This window comes from Somniosus microcephalus, chromosome 13 (genome assembly GCF_052327205.1).
Source record: "Somniosus microcephalus isolate GS21.2 chromosome 13, FLI_Smic_1.0, whole genome shotgun sequence".
Classification (NCBI taxonomy): domain Eukaryota; kingdom Metazoa; phylum Chordata; class Chondrichthyes; order Squaliformes; family Somniosidae; genus Somniosus; species Somniosus microcephalus.
In genome coordinates this window covers 124,861,074-124,877,083 of record NC_140999.1, presented here as the reverse complement: position 1 = coordinate 124,877,083, position 16,010 = coordinate 124,861,074, and the positions used below count along the sequence as shown (strand labels likewise).

Sequence of the window (16,010 nt, the reverse complement as noted above, 5' to 3'; positions counted from 1 at the left end):
TCCTCCTTTGTGAAGGCAGAACCAAAATATGTATTCAATTGGTCTGCCATTTCTTTGTTCCCCATTATAAATTCCCCTGATTCTGGCTGCAAGGGACCTACGCTTGATTTCACCAATCTTTTTCTCTTCACATATCTATAAAAGTTTTTACAGTCAGTTTTTATGTACCCTGCAAGCTTACTCTCAGATTCAATTTTCCCCTTCTTAATTAATCCCTTTATCCTCCTTTGTTCAATCCTAAACTGCGCCCAATCCTCAGGTTTACTGCTTTTTCTGGCCAATTTATATGTCCTCTCCTTGGATCTTATGCTATCCCTAATTTACCTTGTTAGCCATGATTGAGTCACCTTTTTTGTTTTATTTTTATGTCAAACTGGGATGAACAAATTCTGTAGTTCATCCATGCAGTCTTTGAATGTTTGCCATTGCCTATCCACCGTCAACCCTTTGAGTGACATTCCCCAATCAATCCTACCCAATTCGCACCTCAGACCATCGTAGTTTCCTTTATTTAAATTCAGGACCCTAGTCTCTGAGTCAACTACTTCATTCTCCATCTTAATGAAGAATTCGATCATATTATGATCGCTCCGACCCAAGGGGCCTCATACAATAAGATTGCTAATTAATCCTTTCTCGTTACATAATACCCAGTCTAAGATGGCCTGATCTCTGGTTGGTTCCTCGACATATTGGTGCAGGAAACTATCCCGTAAACACTCCAGGAATTCCTCCTCCACAGTATTGTTACTAATTTGGTTAGCCCAATCTATATGTATATTAAAGTCACCCATGATGACTGCTGTGCCCTTATTGCACACTTCTCTAATTTCCCTTTTAATGCCATCCCCAACCTCCGCATTACTGTTTGGAGGTCTATATACCACTCCCACTAATGTTTTCTGCCCCTTGGTTTCTCAGTTCTACCCATACAGATGCCACATCATCAGAGCTAATATCCTTCCTTACAATTGTGTTAATCCCTTCTTTAACCAGCAATGCTTCCCCACCTCCCTTTCCTTTTTGCCTATCTTTCCAGAATATTGAATACCCCTAGATGTTGAGTTCCCAGCCTTGGCCACCCTGGAGCCATGTTTCCATAATCCCAATCAAATCATATTCGTTTACCTCTATTTGTGCAGTGAATTCATCCACCTAATTAAGAATGCTCCTCGTATTAAGACACAAGGCCTTCAGGCTTGTTTTTTTAACACTCTTAGACCTATTAGAATTATTATTTACTGTGGCCACGTTTGATTTAAACCGTTGATTTCTCTGACTGCCACTTTTGTTTTTCTCCTTCCTATCTTTTGCTTTTATCCTTGTTTCCCTTTCCTCTTTCTCCCTGCTCAGAGAAAGTGATAAACATGGTGGAATGTTCATGGTGCCAATTATTTTTCCTGGTTGAATATGTAATAAAAAATATAAGGAAATCTGAATAAAAAAAGAGTAAAAATGTCACCATCCTAAAGTAAATCTAAACTTACATCGCACTCCTGTATATCGTCCATAGCAAGTAGGTCATTCCCACGGCGGAGCTGGAAACACACAATCTCGTGGGCTGCCTGGAGTTCCTTGCACTCTTTCTCCTGGGCTGTGCTGCATTCTTTGAACATATCCCTCAGGAGTAAGTTGTATTTGCTGATTCTCTGAATAGGTTTCAATAGGTAGGATGCCAGGTCCATCTTGTCGCCTAATTCCAGCTGTTTGGCCTGTGCCAAGGAAAAGGAAATGGGTTTAAACCGTTTCACTGCTGAATTTACCAGTGCAGCTTTTCAGATATAAACCTGCATCACGGTTGAACACTGCCATGGCAGATAGTACTGTCAACGCTTGACTATCCATCCAGTGAATTTTATTAATGCTATAATTTTTTAAGCTTTGCAATGATGTAATGGAAAATGTACTCCATTGTATTCTTGCAGGTTCCCCATTTTTAAAAAAATTGAGTGGGATTGATGATGATACCCCCACACCTCATGATCGCAGTCCTGGGCCCAATTCTATAAATTGTAGACATAGTTTGTCATTATAAAGTAAATAACCTTATTTAAGCCCGCTGCTCCCTTATTCACCACTCTACGGGCTGGATTTTCCCTGCGGAGGCGGGATGGTGACGGGAGAGCTGGTTGGCGGGTTCCGGTCCCACTCCCGTCTGCAGCCGCTCTCTGAAAATGATTTTCCGTAGATTGGCCTTGTTAAGCCCGCCCTGCAGGATTCCTGGCCAATTAATAGGAAGCGGGTCTGATGACATCATTTGATGATGCGTTATCAGCTGGTTTCCTTAATGGAGCCATGTCCAAATTGATTTTGACAGTTGTGCAGTCAGTGTTCTACAGCATTGAGGGGCTGCAAACACTGCCAAGCATTGCACAAAGGTGCACGACTGCATCCAGGCTCTCCCATGACTCCCTCCATAAGCATATGGAGAGAGTCACAGCATGCAGGGAGGTTCTCTTCCCTTCCCATGGGCGGAAGTGACCTCCCCAGGAGATAAACGCAGCCTGGTTGCACATTGCACAGGAGGACACAAGCAAGGATATCATCAGGAGTCCCTGGCTGCAGTGGCGCAAACCTTTCAATGATCTCAGTAGATCACGAAATGTTACTGCAAAGCCACACTCAACCTCATCCTGCTGTGCGACTCATCACATCCACATCACTCTGCCTTCCCTACCCTACTGCTGCACATCTTTACTCACACCAACTTACCTTACACCTCCACCCATCCCTCTCTATCTATGTTATCACTTCCCCATCTCACTAGCCACTTCTCACACTCACCCTCATCCTACTGCAAGCATACTAACTAACAACACACAAGGGTAGGCACTTGGGTGGTTTAGCCAATGTTTTTGTGAAGTTTCTATTAATGTGTTGTCATACATTGAAATCTATATTTTCAACACTTCACCTTATTGGACAGATCTATGTGCACCTCGAGAAGTGTCTTAGTGAGTTCCAGTGAATGTTGAGGCATAACTCCCCCCTCCCTCCGCTATTATGATGAGTGTGAAAGGAATGGTTTGGACATTATAGGGATGCTTTATGGTGCTGGTGTGGGGTGGTGTCAACCTGGCGCATCATGTGGCAGCCAGGGTGTACAGCGTCAAGTGAAGTAAATCTGGCCATGGTGAGGCCATCGCTGGCCACCCAGGCCGCAATGTTGTCAGGGGCTGATGCCCTGTGTCCAGTGCAGCATCAGGTGATGGCGGAGAAGGTAGATGATGTTGATGTGCCTGGTGATGTTGCTGTTGGGGCTAATCGTGGAAGGATTCAGAGGACCAAGGTGTGATTTTTTTCAAGGGCACCGATGTTGCTGGAATAGATGGCAGCTGCTGTTGAGATGACAGGAGTGATCTGTCAGTGGTGAGAGAAGTTTTTCCAGTGAGGTGCCACTGGATATAGAGTTGGCTCTAAACACTTGCAAGCTAAAGAAATCTCTATATGTCTTACAAATGCAGTAACCAACAGTTTCTGAGCTCTGAATCTGAACATCTGCAACATGGAGTGCTGTGCATTGAGTGCTGCTAGAGTTTGGTAAGAGGGAGAAAAGTCATTTAAGTGTATTTTGTGAATTTTAGTGTGTTAAAAAGTTAATTATTTGAAGTGTGTTTAATTTTTAAGTGTATATTAAACTGTTGGGGAGTTTAAACCGGAAGTAGAATCTGGGTATAAAAGGGGCGGGACTAGTGCTTGTGCACGGAGTGCTGTGCATTGAGGGCTGCTAGAGTTTGGTAAGAGGGAGAGTTCGGGCAATTGGGAGGTGAGGGTGTGTTATTTGTTCTCTTTTGTTCCCCACGCCCAGGCTTAGACAGCACTGCGGAAGCGGAGCAGCGAGACGAGTCAACCAAACAGGCCCCACAGACAGTATTCAAGGAGGAGGTTGGTGATCAGCTGGTTGGTTGGTATTCTTCCTTCTCTTTTATTCCTTTAAGTTGGTAAGTCCTATTGAATAGTGGTGTAATAGTATCATCTACATCGGGGCAGAGGGTCTTCATAACTAATAATAATAAATTTAATTAATTACATAGATATGGGTGAACAGGTGATGTGTCACTGTTGCGAAATGTGGGAGCTGGTGGACCCCATTGAGGCTCACGGTGATTACATTTGAGATGTGTTTGCTGCTAGAGGAACTCAAGCTCCATGTTAAAGAGCTTGAGGCCGAGCTTCAGACACTGCGACACATCAGGGAGGGGGAGAAGTTCCTGGACTCTATGTTTCAGGAGGTGGTCACACCTATGAAATTAATTACTGCAGATGTAGTCCGTGGTCAGGGACAGGACGGTGTGACTATGAGTGAGGAAGGTACAGGGATCCAGGATGTAGTGTTGAAGGAGATGCAGCCCTTGCTCTTGTCAAGCAGGATCGAGGTTATTACTCCCTGTGAGGGCGGGAGCGGGGACTGCAGGGAGGATGAGCAACCTGGCCACAGCACTGTGGTACAGGGGGCCCTTCAAGTGGAGGGAGTAAAAAGAAATGTTGTAGTGGTAGGGGATAGTATCATTAGGGGGATAGATAGGGTTCTCTGCAGTCAAGAGCGGGAGTCCCGAAGGCTGTGTTGCCTGCCCGGTGCCAGGGTTAAGGACATCTCTTCTGGGCTGGAAAGAAACTTGGAGTGGGAGGGGGAGGATCCAGTTGTCGTGGTCCATGTTGGTACAAACGACATAGATAGGACAAGGAAGACGGTTCTGTTAAAGGAGTATGAGCAGCTAGGGGTCAAATTAAAAAACAGAACCTCAAGGGTAATAATCTCTGGGTTATTACCTGAGCCATGAGCGAATTTGGCTAGGATAAATAAAATTAAAGAGTTAAATGCGTGGCTCAAAGACTGGTGTGGGAGAAATGGGTTTTGCTTCTTGGGACACTGGCACCAGTACTGGGACAGGAGGGAACTGTTCTGTTGGGACGGACTCCACTTGGCCAGTGCTGGGACTAGAGTCCTGGCGAATCATATAACTAGGGCTGTAGAGAGGGCTTTAAACTAATTAGTGGGGGGGAGGTTTCTAGAGAGCAAATAATAGAAATGACAACGGAGAAGGTCATAGATTTAGGTAGCAGTGGGGGAATTAAAAAACAGAACGTGTCAGGAAGGGACAGAAGGTATGGAGTAAAAAGTAAAGTACTAAAAGGGGAAAAAACAGGAACTAAGTGTTACAAAACATATTTGAAAGTTCTTTATCTGAATGCACGTAGCATTCGTAACAAAATGAATGAGTTAACGGCACAAATAATGACATATGGGTATGATCTTGTGGCCATTACAGAAACATGGTGACCATGACTGGGAATTAAACATACCAGGTTATTTAACAATCAGGAAGGTCAGGCAGGAAGGGAGGGGAGGTGGGGTGGCTATGTTAATAAAGGAAGGAATCACTATAATACAGAGGAATGATATTGGGTCAAAGGAGTAGGATAGTGAAACAGTTTGGGTGGAGATAAGGAATAATAAGGGGAAAAAAACACTAGTGGGTGTAGTCTATAGGCCTCCGAACAGTTGCAACTCTGTTGGACGGCGTATTAATCAGGAAATAGTTGAGGCTTGTAATAAGGGAACAGCTATAATTATGGGGGATTTTAATTATCATATTAACTGGACAAATCAAATTGGGCAGAGCAGCCTTGAGGATGAGTTCATTGAGTGTATTAGGGATGGGTTTCTTGAGCAGTATGTAACTGAACCGACCAGGGGGCAAGCAACCTTAGATTTGGTCCTGTGTAATGAGACAGGATTAATTAAAAATGTCCTAGTAAAGGATCCCCTTGGAATGAGTGACCATAACATGGTTGAATTCCATATTCAATTAGAGGGTGAGAAGGTTGGATCTCAAACAAGCATGCTGAGCTTGAATAAAGGAGACTATGAAGGTATGAGAGCGGAATTGATTAGAGTGGACTGGGAAAATAGATTAAAGGGTAAGACAGTACATGATCAGTGGTGTACATTTAAGGAGTTATTTTACAACTTCCGAAAAAAATATATTCCACTGAGGAAAAAAGGGTGTAAAAGAAAAGATAGCCATCCGTGGCTAAGTAAAGTAATTAAGGATAATATCCGACTAAAAACAAGGGCATATAAGGTAGCCAAATCTAGTGAGAGGATAGAAGATTGGGAAGTCTTTAAAAGACAGCAAAAAATAACTAAAAGATTGTTTAAGAAAAGGAAGATAGATTATGAAAGTAAATTAGCAAAAAATATAAAAACAGACAGCAAAAGTTTCTATAGTTATATAAAAAGAAAAAGGGTGGCTAAAGTAAATCTTGGTCCCTTAGAGGATGAGACCGGGAAATTAATGGTGGGAAACATGGAGATGGCAAAAACGCTGAACAATTATTTTGTATCAGTCTTTACGGTAGAGGACACTAAGAATATCCCAACACTGGACAAACAGGGGGCTCTAGGGGGGGAGGAGCTAAATACGATTAAAATCACTAAGGAAGTGGTACTTGGTAAAATAATGGGACTCAAGGCAGTTAAATCCCCTGGGCCTGATGGCTTGCATCCTAGGGTCTTGAGGGAAGTGGCGGTAGGGATTGTGGATGCATTGGTAATAATTTTCCAAAACTCCCTGGACTCAGCAAAGGTCCCAGCAGATTGGAAAACTGCTAATGTAACACCCTTATTTAAAAAGGGTAGTAGGCAGAAGGCTGGAAACTATAGACCTGTTAGCCTAACATCTGTGGTTGGTAAAATTTTAGAGTCCATTATTAAGGAGACAGTAACGGGACATTTGGATAAACATAATTTAATAGGACAAACTCAGCATAGTTTCATGAAGGGGAAGTCAAGTTTGACAAATTTGCTTGAGTTTTTTGAGGAAGTAACATACAGGGTGGATAAAGGGGAACCAGTGGACGTAGTGTATTTAGACTTCCAAAAGGTATTTGACAAGGTGCCACACAAAAGATTATTGCTCAAGATAAAAAATCACGGGATTGGGGGTAATATTCTGGCGTGGGTGGAGGATTGGCTCTCTCACAGAAAGCAGAGAGTTGGGATAAATGGTTCATTCTCAGACTGGCAACCAGTAACTAGTGGTGTTCCGCAGGGGTCAGTGCTGGGTCCCCAACTCTTTACAATCTATATTAACGATTTGGAGGAGGGGACCGAGTGTAACATATCAAAGTTTGCAGATGATACAAAGATGGGACGGAAAGTAGTGAGGGAGGAGGACATAAAAAACCTGCAAAGGGACATAGACAGGCTAAGTAAGTGGGCAGAGATTTGGCAGATGGAATACAATACTGGAAAGTGTGAGGTTATGCACTTTGGCAGGAAAAATCATAGAGCAAGTTATTATCTTAATGGCAAGAAACTGGAAAGTACTGTAGTACAAAGGGATCTGGGGGTCCTGGTGCACGAAACTCAAAAGGTTAGTATGCAGGTGCAGCAAGTGATCAAGAAGGCCAATGGAATGTTGGCTTTTATTGCTAGGGGGATAGAATATAAAAACAGGGAGGTATTGCTGCAGTTGTACAAGGTATTGGTGAGACCGCACCTGGAATACTGCATACAGTTTTGGTGTCCATACTTAAGAAAAGACATACTTGCTCTCGAGTCAGTACAAAGAAGGTTCACTCGGTTAATCCCGGGGATGAGGGTGTGGTCATATGAGGAGAGGTTGAGTAGATTGGGACTCTACTCATTGGAGTTCAGAAGAATGAGAGGCGATCTTATTGAAACATATAAGACTGTGAAGGGGCTTGATCGGGTGGATGCGGTGAGGATGGTCCCAATGATGGGTGAAACTTGAACTAGGGGCATAATCTTAGAATAAGGGGCTGCTCTTTCAAAACTGAGACGAGGAGAAACTTCTTCACTCAGAGGGTGGTAGGTTTGTGGAATTTGCTGCCCCAGAAAGCTGTGGAAGCTACATCATTAATTACATTTAAAACAGAAATAGATAGTTTCCTAGAAGTAAAGGGAATTAAAGGTTACGGGGAGCGGGCAGGAAATTGGACATGAGTCTAGGTTCGGAATGGTCATGGCCCTGTGGGTAGTGGAGTGGGCCCAGGGGCCGGGTAGCCTGGTTCTGCTTCTACTGTGTTCTAATTCTGTGTTAGATTTCAGGAGATGGTTTTATTCCTGTTCCTTGCTGGGGTGGAGATCGCCTTTACAGAAGGTAAGTACTGTAGAAAATATAGGGACAGAGTGATCTCCTGGACGAGTTTCGATCGCCTAGATGGGTCGGAGAGGAATTTCCCAGATTTTTTTCTCCCAAATTGGCCATTGGGTCTTTTATCTGGTTTTTTGCCTCTCCTGGGAGATCACATGGGTTCAGGTGGATGGAGAGTGATAGAAGATTTGAGGTTAGGATCAGATCAGCCATGATCTTATTGAATGGTGGAGCAGGCTCGAGGGGCCGATTGGCCTACTCCTGCTCCTATTTCTTATGTTCTTATGTTCTTATGGCATCCTTTATACCACTTCTGCAACTTTCAGGTTATCAGATAAATCAAAGTAGACTCAACTCACGCCAGGGTGAGTTGCCTGTTCCCCGAGCAGCGGGTAACCCATGGGGGAGCACGTAAAATTACAAGATAGGCTCAAAATAGCATTAAATTGGCTGTTAACAAGCCATTTAATGATCTAAATTGTCTCCCCCGCTGCTTGATGTCGGGTCAGTTCTGCGCAGACAGACCTGACACCTGGGAGACTCGCGTGGAGGTGGATTGACAGCGGGTTTCCTACCCGCTGTCAATCTTTGCTATTTTGACAGCGGTCCTGCCTGCAAACCCGCACTCTGAGCGCCGGCAAAATTCAGCCCTACATATCGTCTGATGAGTACTGTAAAATAAAATGCAGACAATATTAATTCAGGGACTTGTGCTTTAGAAAACATTTTACTACCTCACCAAATCTCCTCTGATCACTGAAGACATGGAATATGGTCATCACAAGTCAAGTATCTGCGCATGGCAGCCCAGATTACTATCTTTCTCATTGCCTTCCTTTTCTATTGAAGAAGGGAAGCAATGGCCACAGCATGTAAAATGCCTCGCGGCATCTCTCAGATATGCGATGAAGTGCTTTATTATGCAAGTCTTTTTCCCTTATCAATACATTGGGATGTGTTACCCTCCCCCACCCTTCTGAAATGCCAACACACTAACACAAAATTGAAAAAATCTGGTGTGAAGAAAGCTCTGAAAACAAAATTAGCAAAACAATACATCAAACCTGTGTTCAGAACTTCACATAATCATGTGTCAAAAACTGAACAGGTAATCAAGAAGTTTACAAAATTCTTTCCCACAGTGCGCAATTCATTCCCAGACTGCTATCAGATATGTTCTACTATCGAGTTTCAGCATGGTATTAGCAAAACTCTGGGAACAGACTTCCTGCCCACACTTTTGGATGGGACATGATTAGTAGGGGTGTTGCAAGCCTTAAGGAAAGGTGGAAGGAGTAATTTGAAAAGAATGGAAAATTAAATTCAGCATTGCTTCTTAATTTCCCAAACCAGAAAGCTCATAAAAGTCCCAAGTGAAATGATCCTCAATGGCAGTGTTAAACTGTCAATCTGATGGTATAGGAGGCACTCCTGTTACGTGTTACTGGGATACTATAGCGGGATAGAGGGAAGTTTAGTCTACATCTGGCTTGTGAGATATCCAAGGCTTGAACACTTGCCGGGGGGGGGGGGGGCGGGGGAAAGAGGAAATTCAACTTGGTTTCTCCTGTATTTTGGGTGTAAAATTGACGTTAGGGAGATAAATTTTGTCCAATCTCCCCAGAAGTGCACCAGCCACCATATTAGATTGTGCAACTTTTAGTCGACCCAGGCGTTCGCCTGAAAGCAGTGGGTGTCTGATTAATATAAGGGTCCTGCACCTTTCTAAGGATAATTGAACTACATACCCTGAAGAAGCTGTTGCCATGGCTGCTGAGTAGGGAATCTGATCGCGGTTTGTTCTTGCTGTACAATGCATAAAGCCCAAACTGGTCCTCCTACAATGAAAGAGAGAAAGATGAAAACTCTTGTTAAGAATGCAGCAGTCTCTTTTTGACTCATTTATTATATTTAGCATTCAATTCTCAATTTCATTACCATCATTTACAACAGTTTTTATTAAAACCAAGCTTTATTTTTATCTTTACTTTTCAGTATGTGGTAGGATTAGAGGTTCAAGGCAAGAGTCACTTCATAGAGGCTAATTAAGCATTATTACTACTAAAGATTTTTGGAGGCTTTCCTGTTGTCAGTGTAATTGTAATTTGTTATACTGGGAAATATTCCAGAAAACTGAGCTAATATGACATCCCAGCCACAACAGAAACAAGAGACACACATAAGCCAAAATAAAACTAAAATGCTAAAGGAAAAGGGAAAACCTACAGAGACAGTTGAAGCAATAGCAGTAATACATTTAAAAGGAGGCTTGATATGCATCTGAAGGAGAAGGGAATAGAGGGATACAGGAGTAAGGTGGAGAGAGGGAGATAGAATTAGAAAGTGGGAGATAAGCTGAGAGAGACAATTTTTATGTCCATAAATAATGCCAAGGGATAAAATAAATCTTGTTATCAACTCACATGTCTGAGGAAGCAGCGTCCAACTCTGATAGGGTCCCTTGCACAGCTCTCCAACTCCTTCAGGAAGTAATGGCTGTGGAAATCATGCAGCTTCTCCAGGTTTCCAAAGATAGTCCCTCGCTGTCCCCGCAGATCCTGGGGTAGGTCAATGCGCTCCATCTCAGGGAAGTAGTGTGTAACAATATAACCAAGGGAGCGGACGTACTCCCTCTCAGTGATTATTATCTCCTCCATAATATGCTGCAGTTTATTACTTGGAATTAGCAAGGAACAAACAGAAAGCATAAATAAGTCTAAAAAAAAAATTCCTATTAACAATTTTAACTATGAATCCTTATGATAAAAAACCATAACATCAAAATATTTGTCAGCCAAAATGTTAACGTTGCCAACTATAATTTTATCTTTAAAATGTACTTTTTAAGACGAAGAATGCTATTGCTGGGGATTGAAGATCTTTCCATTTCGAGCACCTGGTGTCCATTCAATTTGTCACTTCAACCAATCAGATGGGGCTTGGGTGGGTGGCGGCTGGTAGAGAATTCAGATTTTAAAAGAGAGGGATGGAACAAGGTGAAGTGATCAAAGGAGGAGAAGGTGCCAAGGGAGTAGGGGGAAAGACCAAAGTGTCATTTGGTGAAAGGGGCCAATAATTTCTAAAAGAAAAATCACAAACTTCTCCATAAGCTTCTCTGTCCCATCTTCTAATCAATGTGATATCTGCTGTCCTCTATAGCGAATCAACAGTCTCAAATCATGCCAGAATTCCTACAGCCTGATGCATGCACGAGACCAGTAGACCAACATGCTTATGTGCCAGTCCATCCCAATCTTCCAGTATCCATTCTGATCACTCCATGCTCTACTGCGCTCTCCCTTCCACTGGCTTTCCACTTGGCCTGGTCTACCTTACCTGGGATGCTTCAACCCAAGAATTAGCCAGATTCCTGGGGCCTTTCACTATTAGCAGCTCCTCAGTTTCAAATTCCTAATATTGCGCCAACACCTTCCAGAATCCCAGTTACCGTAACATAGCCGCATATTTCCTCACCCAGTGGCACCCACGCCTTGCACCAAGCTCAGCCACATTGGTGCACCCAGACGCTGGGGGGAATTTTGCCAGCCCTGGGGAGGCGGGTTTGGAGGCGGGACTGCCGGGAAAATGGCAGAACCTGGGGGTGGGTGCCCATCCCGCCCCCAACTCGCCTCTGTGCCATCTTCCCAGGAGGAGGGTACCTGACCCACACTGGGAGCCGCCTCCCCGAGGTGGGAAGGGGATTACAACCACTTAACTGCCTGTTAACAGGTAGTTAACAGACAGTTAAGAGGATTGTCCCCATTTTACCCCTGCAAGTGCAAGCTTCCCAACGTCAGGAAACCCCGCCAGGGTCAGCGAGGCAAGCAGTGGGTCTGCGGGGGTTAGAGGGATCCAAAAGTGCGCTGTGGAGGTGAGTGATAGGTGCAAGTGTGGAGAGGTAAGTATGTGAGGTGAGTGTAAAATGATAGAAAATGTTTAGTTACCTTTGTTTCTTCCTGCAGGCTTCAACAGTTGGGGAACCGGAGACTCCGGCATCTCACCGGCACAGATGACAGATGGCTGCTGCATTCTCCGATGCAACAGCCATCTGATTTCTGCTCAGCAGATAGGTTTGATGAGTCTTGAATACAATTCATCTGTCAAAGCGTCATATGCTGACGTTCTCTGTCACCGGCTTTCCCTTAGTTGGCCTGCTAAGCCCGCTGGGAGGGCGTAACAAGGTCAATCAAGGGAAAATAGTGTGGGTTGGCCAGAAATCGATGGAGGCGGGACTGAAACCCGACAAGTGGGAGTCCCGCCTCCAAAAGTTCCTCATTGGCAAAATCCAGCCCAGGCTCATTCAGTTTCCTACACTGCTAGCCTTTGTAGTACTAAAGAACATTGTCAAATTGACCTCAGAACTAAATGTCCGCCCAATTTTCCTTAGTTGTAAAATATGCCAATGAATTAAATTTGATTATGACTGTATGGTTAGTTTTACACAATTACAGAAACTCAAGTGGCAATAGCATATTTTCAACATTTATAATCTTAAATATTGGCCAAGCAAATAACCAATAAAAAAGACACTGGTAAGTTTAATGTGTCAGATTTCTTCTGAAAACATTCATAATGTGGCAAATCCAACCCACATTTTAGAATTTGGTGACATTTGCCAAAAAAGGACACAGCAAAATGACTTAATAGTAATGCCCTAAAAGGGTGGAATACAAATCTGTGTAATTCCCAAAATACCCCCCAAATGAAGGGTATTACCGAAGGCAATGAAAGAATCTTTGTGAGGCACACAGGAAGAGAGAGAGAGAGAAGAGTGCGAAGCAAACAGAAAGAGAGAGAGAAGGAAAGATAAATAGTGGGAAACAAGCAAAGAGTTGCAGGAAGGAGAAATGGGGCCAAAAATCCATGGCTCTCCCAACATACTTCTGCCATAATGCATGACAATTAGGCCGGAACTTGAATACGTTGGGAGTTCCTGTATTCCCAACCCGCACATTGAACCTGACATAGGGTTGGCAGAGGTACACCTGGTGAGACAAGACATACCATGCCGACCACCAGCAAAAGTTGGGCCCACCTGGGAGATCCAGGCTGGGATCCTGACCTGGACCCCTGAAGAGGAACTGTATTTTAAGTATATATATGAATGTAGCCCCCTTACAAATGGGGTTGCAAGGAGCAGTTTCCTTTTGATTCCTGGGGAGAACCCCCAAAAATCTCCCAAGCTCGACCAGTCAGACTTTATGACTTCTTTCCTACACCCCTAGACACACCCCTAATGTTATAGATACCCCCAGTGGAAAGTGAAACAGAGAATCTCCCCCAGACTTTGTGAACTTGGGTTGGGCCAATGCCTGAGGTTCTGAAAGGGTGTAATATGGTACTTAGGCCAGAATCCTACCCCCCATTCCCCACCATAGATTTTGGCCCCAAATAGGCTCAAACTTCCTGGTATCTGGTAATATAAAGCCATCATTATCTCGGTGTGTGGCGGAGGAATTTGGTGTGGGGATCCAGTTACACTGGGTCTCCATCACTTTTTCCACCCCAGTGGATAGAGGGTGGATGTTTAAGCTAGCGAATGAGGTGCCAATCAAGCGGACTGCTTTGTCCTGGATGGTGTCGAGCTTCTTCAGTGTTGTAACAGCTGCACCTAGCCAGGCAAGTGGAGAGTATTTCATGACACTCCTGACTTGTGTCTTGTAGGTGATGGAGAGGCTTTGGGGAGTGAGGAGTTGAAACCTAATTGTCATAAATTCCACTGAGAAAAAAATGTATTGATCTATTGTATTAACATCTGATTGGCGGATAACTTCTTAAATATTAGAGATATATCCTTACCAGGAATTTCCCTTTGTTTCCTTTTTTGGTTCCTCTATTGTTCCATGTCCCAGGCTTGGTCCTTGAGGTCTACTTAGGACAGGACTCAGAACTGGAGCAGCACCACTGCTATCACTGTCAACTGTAGTATTCCTTGGACCTCTGTCTTCAGAGCAAAAGCTTGCATGTCGTGACAATTGGAAGCCCTGTGCTGCCTGCATGATCTTCTTAGAAGGATAACTTTTGTGTCGAACAGGAGGAGAAAAGATAGGATCTGAATAAGAAGGGAGAGAACAGATCTGTGGGCTGCTCTCACCACTGGACACTTCGCTTGAGTGCAGCCACAGGGGCCAGTTAAACGTTGAAGCATTTGCTGGTGTTCTGTTTGGTTTATTTGTTGCATTTTCTTTATAGCTATGAGCGTTCTTGATAGGCAAAGGCTTATAGTCTTCCTTTCTCTGCCAGATTACACCTTCTTCAGGCCTAGACCTCCCACACACATGAAAGTTACTTGTGACTATATCCCTATTGCACTTTTGATCTGTGCTCTTTGACTCTCTGCTGATGTCCAAGAAAGGAGTTCTATCAGCTTTTAGGGTCTTTCTACAAGTCTCCAGTTTTTCCTCGAGGAGTTGCCTGACCTCTTGGCACTTCAGCCAAGTTACATTCCACATCTTCATCCCTTTAGTGCTGTTTAGGCTGTGAACCTGGCTCTTCATTTGCTGAAACTTTTCAACAGAGAATTCTGTAAACCTCTGATGATAACTCTCAAGATGCTCCAACATTGCTTCACTGCATATTGTAGAGTTACACATTCCCAGCTCGTTCAAGCAATATTTACAATCCTCTGCAAACTTTGCCGCCTAAGAAAACAGGACAAACATGCAATGAATGTTAGTAAAAATGGAAAGTACTACAGATGCTGGCAATCTGAAAATGAAATAGTAAATGCTGGAAACGCACAGCAAGTTAGCGAGCACCTGTGGAGAGAACAGACAAACAGAGCTTTGAAGAAGGGTCCGCACGTGAAGCGTTCATTCGTCTGCTCTCGCCACAGACGCTGACTGACTGTTGTATGTTTACAGCGTTTTCTGTTATTTGTATAAAATAAATTTTACCATGCATTACAAAATTATGGAACCTATATCCTTAATTGGTTTCCTTGGGCTTCTACCAGACATTTATTTATGTATATATTTGCAGTCTGAAGTCTGAGGAAGCATGATTTTGATCTTCAGACACACATAAGGTGGGTTTGTCACTTGCCTTACCCACCCCATTAAGTACCAAACAAATCACAGATACTGAAAAACAAGTAAGACAGTTATTTCCATGGGGGTTCCCCCGATTGTCCACTGTAACTTTGGAAACACCAGAGAAATGGGGTAAAAGCCATTTACTCCATTTATCCAGAGTTTCCGTAGATCTTCCGCCAAAGTTACGGCAGACAATCAGGAGAGCCCACATAGAAATTCAGCCCCCTCTCGTCTGTTCCACAGCAAACAGTGCAGTTATGTTGAGCAGAGAAAGGTAATGTGAGTAACCAGTTGCCTAAAGCAGGCCTAATATGAGGCTGTATTCCTAATTATTTCATCATTGTTCACTCCGCCCTCCACTTCTCCTGAAGGGGTTGACTCTTAGCTATGGTACAACTCTATGGTTGCTGGCCATCCTCATGTTCCTGACCCAATTAACCATTCTTCACATGTGATAATGAACAGCAGGCTACTTGACCGTGTGTACATCACAGCTGAGCTTGGTCACTTCCTCATCTGACCTTCACATAGATACTTTCCAGCCAGTATTACCTTTGTGCCAGCAGGTGGTATTATTCATGTTTTGCCTCCAGCTCCCTTGACTGGCACTAATGGGTTTGCCAATTTCTGAGGTGATGTGTTTGGAGGAAAAGCAATGCTAGGCAGTTCTGGATGCCAACAAGGTGTGCAGTGCCCTTCCACCAGCTCAGGCACTCCTGCATCTGCAGCAAGAGGTAAAATAACCTCGCTTTCACAAATAATTTGCTTGTGTAGACTCCTCTTCCCACCGGAATTTACACCAGTGGATCCCTGGAGGTCAGGTGCTAGGCTGATCCCTCACATCCCTGCGGAC

General features: G+C 43.8%; 1 protein-coding gene across 2 annotated transcripts in view; it reads right to left on the bottom strand.

The window, feature by feature from the left end:
• Positions 1-16,010, bottom strand: part of LOC147108583 (pleckstrin homology domain-containing family G member 4B-like) — a 204,408-nt gene that overhangs the window by 55,011 nt on the left and 133,387 nt on the right. For both annotated transcript variants that reach the window (XM_086005270.1, XM_086005271.1), the window contains exons 14-17: positions 13,923-14,764; positions 10,547-10,799; positions 9,872-9,961; positions 1,488-1,712 (exon numbers count right to left, since the gene is read on the bottom strand). In XM_086005270.1, coding sequence (XP_085861396.1) covers positions 1,488-1,712; positions 9,872-9,961; positions 10,547-10,799; positions 13,923-14,764 — 1,410 coding nt within the window. The remainder of the gene's footprint in view (positions 1-1,487; positions 1,713-9,871; positions 9,962-10,546; positions 10,800-13,922; positions 14,765-16,010) is intronic.